The sequence below is a fragment of the Rhodamnia argentea genome, chromosome 8 (genome assembly GCF_020921035.1).
Source record: "Rhodamnia argentea isolate NSW1041297 chromosome 8, ASM2092103v1, whole genome shotgun sequence".
Lineage (NCBI taxonomy): Eukaryota > Viridiplantae > Streptophyta > Magnoliopsida > Myrtales > Myrtaceae > Rhodamnia > Rhodamnia argentea.
This window is the reverse complement of record NC_063157.1, coordinates 1,642,605-1,651,540: the sequence shown is the minus strand read 5'-3', so window position 1 is coordinate 1,651,540 and position 8,936 is coordinate 1,642,605. Positions and strand designations below refer to the sequence as shown.

The window sequence follows — 8,936 nt, the reverse complement described above, 5'->3', positions numbered from 1 at the left end:
TTCAAAAATTATTTCTTATATAGCTTGGAAAAATTAGTCAATAGAAAAATTTTGACTATTGGCAACAACTTCTACCTAACCATTTTCGTGAGTGATGAAAAAATTTTCGTTCATTTGTTTTTATAAGCTATATAATTATTTTTGTCTTTGGACAATATTTTTCTAATTTTAAGATTTTCGTAAAGCAAACGGACGAATCTCCACGAATATATTCAAACTCCGTTTGTTTCACGGAAAATATTTTTCCGGAAAACATTTTCCCAAATTTCCGGTGTTTGGGGGCGAGAAAATGAGCGGTCAACGGAAAATATTTTCCCGTCAACAAAAAAACCTTCTAAAACTAAGGAAAATGATTTCCTCATTTTGAAAAGAGGAAAACATTTTCTACACTTTTCATTCCTCCTCTCTTTCAACTATTTTTTTCTTTTTAATTATTTTTTTGCTTTCTTTTCGTTTTTTATTTATTTTTTCAAAATTCAAAATTTTCATTTTTTATTTTTCGGATAAAATCTATTTTTTAATTACTTTCTTTATTATTTTTTTTTATCTTTTTTTTTTAATATTCCTTCTTCTCCCTCGGCGGGTTGCCGGCCACGGCCGGCACCAAGGGCTCCGGCCTTGAGCAAAGAAAGCTATAGCAAGGAACAAAGTCATGACGTCCGTCCCGAACTTCTCGTGCTCCATGCAGAGCTCGGCGGCGGACTCGCCGCGCAGGATGACGTCGGCCTTCCGGTCTTGAGGCTCACCGCCCCACCGTAGTTGACGTCGACGAGTGGGTCGACGAGGCATTCAAAGGTCGATTCCGAGTCACCGCCAAGGGTGGCCTCCCGGAGGCGCCGCGAGACCTCCGCAGCGTAGTCGACGGGGACCACCTTCATTTGTTTCCACAAAAATTAGAGGCGCATCTCTCTTCCTCTGTTCTCGCACTTTTACTAACAGCCAAGCGAAGCTCCATTCTCTTTATTTTCACAAGTTTGCCCAATGGTGAACATTCGCCGAGAAAACGATTCATAGCAGTCATCCATGAGCTCCCTTACTAAGCGGTGACGACAACTGGACGACTCTTCCTGCAGATTCTAATCACGGGGAGACTTTTGAGGCCACGGAAATTCATTGAAGACTTCACGGCCACAATAGAGAGCACGGTTGCGAGTCCCCCGCCTTGCAAGGTGGTAATTTTCGTGGGCGCAATAAGTTGACATACGGAATTGATTTTGATTTGATTTGAGATTGCCGAAGCATCCCCGTAACTTACTATGAATCGTGAGGCTCCTTCGCTTGAGACACCGCCGTTCGCACCATCGTCGACCCTATCCGCAAGTAGGATCGAATCGATTTGATATTGTTTCAAATTCGGAAAGGTAACCTTGAACCAATTCACTTTAATTTTCCTTCATTTTTTAATTTCAAAATAAATAAAAAATCATTAAAAGAAAATCCAAAAAATTGTACCTTTGAACTTCAAGTCAGAATTCATCGAAATTGCCAAATTGAACTTTTTTCATGAAATTGGTATCAGAAAGGCATTAATTAAAAAATTATTATAATCAAGTCTCCGAACTTAAAATAAAACGAATTTTCCTTATCAAACGGCGAAAAATATTTTCCGGAACTTTTTCAAGTTTTTGCCAAACATTGGAAAAGGAAGTCATTTTCCTGGAAAATGGCTTCCTGGAAAATATTTTCCGAAAAGGTCATATTTTTCGCGAAACAAACGAAGCATCGTTGTTGATTAGGAGTTACGAGTATTATAGCTATTTGTTTCTGTTGCTCGAACGACAGCAATCATTGATGAGGATCATCCGATCTGAAAGACCCACGCTGTCAAAATAACGAACTATAAAAATCTTTCTGTTGTCTCGAAAAAATTTCCCATCTAGGGTTCTTATCTCATCTCCCATCTGATTTTATCTTTTTGTCTCAAAAGAACTAAACAAAAACCTATAAATAGAGCTCTCCTTTCCCCATTTATAAGTTGCCTTTGCCTTTGCCTTTGAACTTTGCTCCATCGAATCAAAGCTTCTAGAAGAGAGAGAGAGAGAGAGAGAGAGAGAGAGAGAGAGAGAAGGTCTTCTTACTGTTGGGGGGGATGAACTAAAGGAGTTTCGTGACAGAGCCGCCCTTTTGGAGCTTCCAAAGTTCAAACCCCTGTTCCTGACTTTCAACGCGTTGACAAATTCTCCTGCTTTGCCTTCATTATTCAGAAAGCACAGCACTTTCCGAGCCTTTTCTTGTTTCTCTCAAAAGGGTTCTTTTCTTCGACCTCTGCTTCATCGCTTGCGTGCAGAAAAGGGCATGCGCATCCAGGTAATCTCATGCCGGTTGTCAACTTCTTGAAGTGAATTCTTGTCTGTCATTTGATAGATCAGTTGCTGCAGAAATAAGGTTTTGGTTTTTCCATGTTCATCAGCATGTTGTCATTTTTGGCTCTTTCCTGGGTTCAAGAGGCAGAGAATGCTCTCAAGTTGATCTCTCATGGACTGCAAATCCTGTTAGCTTTCGAACATCATAGATCATGTCTGTGCAGTTTATAATCTACTGTGATCATTTGAGAGAGAGAGAGAGAGAGCATTCAAGCATGCTGGTGTATTATCAAGTTCATCATCACAAGGTCAGAGCATCAGATAGGACTGTATGAGCAGGTCGTATTACGTATGTCCTGCAGAGATTTTGTTAAGCTAGGAACAGATTTATCTTACGGTAGGCGTTGACAAGATTAATGTTCTGTTAAACCTAAATGATATTAAGAAATGGGTCTCCCAAGTTCGTGATTGTCTTAGCCCATCTGCTTACCAACTCCTTTTTTTGCCCATTAAGTCATGTGACTTCAATTTTCCTGGAATGTGCTTCTGTTTCCAGGGATCCGATTCATATTTGAAGGAACGGAACATGATGGCTAACCAATCCGGCGTCGACAGTCACGGACAAAGGACAACACAATCTAGGGGACTATTCCAATTTGCTTTGGCCATGGCATTTGGCATCTGGCTGCTCTTTCAGATCAATCATCAATTCGACAATCAAAGACATCACCAGAACAAGGAGAACATGAGCATCCAGGACTCGGCTGCACTTCTTTTAGGCCGTAAGGTGAATCCCGGGTTCATGGTGGGAGGTCTTGTACACTCTTACCGCGGCGACAATGATATAGCTGGCAATAGCGAAAAGATTAAGAAGCTGATGAGAGAGGCACGGGAGGGTCTGATTGGTGAAGGGAGCGTCGGTTTTGCGTTGATTGTAGAAAGAACCGGCGATGGCGAAGTTCAGGATGGAGGGGCAGTGACTTACAAAGGCAATGTCTTTGAGGATGAGAATGGGGTACCGCCCGATGTGAGCGGTGTGTATTTGATGAAATCAGAAGAGGACAGCCGAAATGTGTCTGCAGGACTTGGCGCGCTATGACATCGCGCCACAAGAAACCGGATGAAACGAGACGATCCACTGCAGAAGCAACGGACTCCAGAGATGATCTTCGCCATATCCGGATGCCGAAAAAATAATCTATAATGGGGATTGGTCTCGATAAGTCGGTATGTAATAAAAGGTACTTAGAGATAGAGAAGCTTTAACTCAAACGGCCAAAGGTCCTCTCCACCACAGCCTTCTTCTTTTCTGACATGATGGAAGTTGTAGTGCGCATGTATGGAGACCGGACTGAAAGAAATTAAGTATATATGTTCAAACTCTAAAGCATCCAGATCAATTCAGACGACACCGATATACGAACACAACTCGGGTGCACATGGGGTTCGAAATCAACCCGATTGCATACAAATCGCAATTTTAAGTATATTACGTTTGCGCGAGCCGAACACCGATGGAAAGGACTCGAAGAAGGACTAATCAATCATCCCCCTGTTGAAGAAGGCCAGCCTCTGCAATTCTTTCTGAATGTGAAGTTACTTCCTGCAAATTCTGCATCATCATCATGATCCTGGAAGAGCTTTAAAACTGGGCCTTCTTTGAGAAACCCATTTCTAATAGCGCGAAGATCGATCGGGTTGACCCGGCCCACTGTTAATTTTCTGTTTTTTTTTTTTTTTTTTTTGGTAAATCCAAAATGAGAAAAAATAATTGTCAAAATGTCTCTTGGTCATGAAACTTGGGGCAAGTCCACTGGACACACAACGTGCGCCCACACATGATCCCGGGAGTCATGTCCAGCTAAGGTTGTTGAATTCACGAACAAAAATTAGATGATTCTGTTTCCTTAGTCACACCAATCAAAGCAATAGCGGAATCGTTTCGGCTTGGATTAGTTGCTCTTCCGTACTTCTTTTTTCTCGCAGCATTAGTAGATAATTTGCGAAATGAAAGGATTGCCATTTTCAGTAACTCATGCAGGATATACGACATGAGTATACGGTAGCTTCGTCCCGTCATGGCATTCAATAACAATTGAAAATGTCTGATATCTCTTCAAAACTTAGCTATATTACATAGAATCGATATTAATGACTTGGAATTCAAGATCGGAAGGCGAGAAACGAAATTTTATCTTTTCTTTGAAATTCCATGTAGATCGACGACTCGATTTTCATGATGAAAAGTTTCCATGAACAGAGAGAAGGGTTCGTAGCCCTAGCCAGCCTTTTAAGACCGCAACTCGAAATTATCAAAGGTCAAGCTCCTAATTGTCTAGAATATAGTCTTCAATCTGTGATGAATGTCTATCCGATTTTTTTTTTTTTAAAGGATAAAAAAAATTTCTAATTCACTATGGAATCGAGGCTATGGACGACGCCTCTCCCCGATAAACCCTTCTCTATTTTGAAGCTCTCCGAGATTATGCCACTCTCCGCTCTCAATCTAGATTTTGGTCAAGATCCGAGGGTTTTACTCTGCTTAATTAGACCTAAGTATATATCCGGAAGTTCCTTACATGTATTTTTTCTTTGTCGAACCTTACATGTATTTGATTTGTGCTCTTTCAACTTATTGATGTCGGTATCCCTACACGACGGTGATGAGGATGTTGGATTTAGACCTGCATCGCAAGTCGTTATAAATGAAATGGGAGATTTCGGCGTGTGCTCGTCATCGAATCTAATGATTGACCGTCGATTATCTACGATGACAAATCCGTTCTTGAAAAAGCTATGGATGAGACTCACCGCTAAATCTCACTTGTGCTTCCGAGGCATACTAGATAACATTGAGGTCCTAAGTAACTTAAGTAGCTCTTGACTTCAAATATGAAATATGTAGAGCGCCATTAGCTCCGGCCGGGACGGGCCGGGCTCGGCTCGTTCCACTAAGAGAGCACAGTGCTCTGCTCACTGGGCAGCAATGATATCACGTGATACTCACGTGAGCACGAGCACGTGCGCCCATGTTCGAGCAAACAGCGTTTAGACATGGAGAGCACAACGCACGTGCGAGGAAGCACGAACGGAAAGTGGGCAACCACCAATCGGGTAGCCGACACGTGGAATTGACCGGACCCCTCGGGGGCTTTTTGGTCTTTTGAGTTCCATTGATTTTTCTTTTTCTTTCCCCTTTTTTCCCCTTTCTTTTTTGAGCGCTTAAAAAAAAAAAAAAACGAACCTAAAGACATCACATGATCGCTGACACCACCTCCACCATCGTCACGTGCTGGGTGGACCCCACCCCACGACCCACCTTTAACGAAATATTTCCACGGGAAAAGTTAATGAACGCTGGAAAAAGAAATTAAATAAAGAAAAAAGGATCATGTGGGGCGACTTTCCTTCTACCTTAACACCGAAAATTAAAAAATTAATATATATAAAAGTTAATGGGATTGATTAGGGTAATGAGTAAAATGTTAAAACAAAAATGACCTTATCCAATTACTAGAATCAATTAACCTCGGGATTAGCGCATGTGTATCTCTCCTTCCTATGATTGGTCCCCATCGCAACGCCTTTCGTCTTACGGTTCAATTAAGACGTGTGAATTAAATAATAATGTTATCCATAACCACAGTATAAGTCAAGCAAGTTTGTTCACCTTACATCTCTCTCGTTTAACTAAGACAACTTCAATGGGTACAAATAGAAAAAATCTCTATAGTGCACACTCACTCATAACAACCGCACTCCCTCATTTAAAAAACTGATTCTTTTATATATATATTGTAATAGAGAAATTTGAGGCATCTACATCTCTCCCCATGTGAGCGTTCATTGAAAATGTATCGAAATAAAAATGTGTTTTCAATTTGGTACATTTTATCCATTAATTAAAGAGACTCTCAATGAGAAATGAACGGCGAGAGAAAATGAAAATAGAGTCGTATGAGTTGGGCCTAAGTGAATTGTAAACCCATTTATAATTTATTTACGACCTATTACAACTCATTGATGATTTATTTAATACGCGTATTATGTTTAAATTCGTTTAGTGAATATAATTAACCCCATATAACCACTTAGAGCATAAAAAACAGGTTTGTGACCAATCTTAATAGGTGTAACTAAGACAAAGTCAACGGTTCCAACTCAAGGCGGTGGATATATGTTCAATCATAATAACCTCATTCCTTCGTTTACAAAAGTCATTCTTTATATATATATATATATATATATATATATATATATATATATATATATATATATATATATATTGTAATAGGGAAACTTTACCATAAAGATCAAAAGACTAGTTTCGAGACATTTAAATCTCTCCCGATGTGGGAATTTATTGTAAATATATCAAAATAAAAATGCGTTTTCAACTCAATTGGTACATTTAATCCATTGATTAAAAAGACTCTATAAGGAGAAATAATCAGCAAGTTATGTTGTTGTGTTAGCCTAGTCTATCTCGTCCACGAAAAACTATATTGCACGTGTGGTGATTTAATAAGTTAAAGACACTATTTGAGCTGCTTTTGCAACTATTCTAACGCTACTCCATAATCTTTTTGAAATGTCGAGACGAAAATCAAACTGATTTATCCAAAGAAATAATATATTTCCCTACAAAAACATCTTCAATTGTACGAAATTTACCAATATTGATAATCGCTCGATACTAAAACCTATGTTGGGCTGTCTTTCGTGCACTCTAAAATCATGAAAGTTGCACCAATTTTTCCTTTATTCTACTTTCTTTTTTTTTTTTACAACCCTTTATTCTACTTTTCTCGCTCCATTTTCACTCATCCCAAAGGCGAAGATTCCTAGGATCATGGATGAGGAACTTGCCGTAAATTCTTGCAAGGCTGCGAAAAGATTAAGAATCTCCATACACATGGAGCCACGTGGATGAGATCATGACCGTTTATTTTAACTGTGTTTTCCTCTCTCTTTTTTTAATTAACCTAGTTGAGCTGTAAGTATCGTGCTTAAACGTGGGTTGGGGAATTTAATAAGCAGCATGATTGGGCCACAACCACAGGGCGGGGTTCAGAAGGTACAGTTAACCAAGTAAATAATTTCTCCCCATTAATTTTTTTTTAAATAATTAATCAGAGAGATTAACGAATTTTCAGAAAATTAAAAAAAGAAATATTACACGAGTCCCGAGACGGGAATTCTTATAAATTTGTGGAGCAGAGGAATCCGGCTGTAAACTTGGACGCAATTGGAGGAACCCCCCCAGCGACAAAACCTGCCGGGGATCGATTCTTTAGGGGGGTTGAATTTGAATTTCCCCCATTTTTCATATTTGACATCACTTTTCCATTTTTTTTAAAATAATTTGTAATTAATTACCCTGTATTAATTCTTTAATCACATCATTAATGGCTAGCTTTACTGGATGACGACGGCGATGCCTACTCCTACTCCCAGTCCCTCATCAATCTTTTTCAGCTGAAGGTAGCTGCTGCTATTATTGCGGTATAGTGACAGCTTGCTAATCAGCCAGCTAAAATTAATCACTGTTAAACCACCACAACAAAAAAAAAAAATTTGTTAGCGGTCTAAATTAACCTGCTCAGCCACTTGCACACGTCTCCCGGCCCGACTACACGGGAAGTATATCACTCGGAAATTGAAATTCGCAGCAGTGTGTCTTTGCTTTTCTTGGTCGGTCAAGATATAACGCATTTCTATCGGTGAAATGTCGAGAAAACCTTAATCTAAAATATTGAAATGGCAAGATGAAATGCACGTCAACAGGACATTGCCCTAGATGAACGAATTTAAAATTTCCATACCTTTAGAATTACGAGTCTTTGGAGTTTGACCGACCGGTGAACTTAATGTTGCCGGTCATAAGGATCGAGCTTATTGAACACGGTGGATCACACCCATGTACAGTTACTTCGTTTCGTGTCCATCTGGAATACATTTGTATCTATCTTCTTAAATTCAAATTGAATCGGTCGCTTTCATGATTACGAATGACAATTATGGTTAGAGCATAATAACCAAGAGTGACATCGCAATTGTTGGAAAATGAATTTAAATTTAACCCATTGACTTTTGGTGAATTAATTGGCTAATCACCTAATTAAGGGATCCCACCTTTGAATCTCACGTCACCTTCCTTCCGCGGTCAGAGGTTAAATCCTTTTTGCCAACTCGTGACAGCATGAACTCCAATCACATTTACCCAAAACCCAACAAATAAAAAAGGAAAAAAATTATATTTTTTTATTCAAATAAAGCCTGTCTAAATAATTAAAATTTTCACTTGCCAAATAAAGGAAATTAATTTTGTTTAATTAACTCTACAGAACCTGCAAGTCGCTCCCCCCTAATCCCATAATCACCTTCGTTCTCTCCTTATTTACACTTTTGCCCCTCCCTCCGCTCCTCAAAACCCAACCCTCTCCTCCGCTCTCGCTCTCACTCTCCATCCCACAGCTCACCTTCGTTCTCTCCCTCTCTCCCTCCCTTTCTCTCTCTCTAAAAACTCGCAGACTTTCTCTCTCTACATTTCGAGCGCGGCCTCTGAAGGATTACACGCCTTCGTTCGTTAGGGAGATGAAGATGGAGGCGTCGGAGTACTTTGTCGGTGGG

The 8,936-nt window shown here is 39.7% G+C and overlaps 1 protein-coding gene across 1 annotated transcript; it reads left to right on the top strand.

Moving 5' to 3' along the window:
• The first annotated feature begins 2,064 nt into the window (after positions 1 to 2,064).
• Positions 2,065 to 3,690, top strand: LOC115738118. The gene is made up of 2 exons (XM_030670636.2): positions 2,065 to 2,307; positions 2,860 to 3,690. The coding sequence occupies exons 1-2, from the start codon at positions 2,296 to 2,298 to the stop codon at positions 3,400 to 3,402; spliced, it is 555 nt and encodes a 184-aa protein (XP_030526496.1). The 5' UTR covers positions 2,065 to 2,295; the 3' UTR covers positions 3,403 to 3,690.
• Positions 3,691 to 8,936: the final 5,246 nt, after the last annotated feature.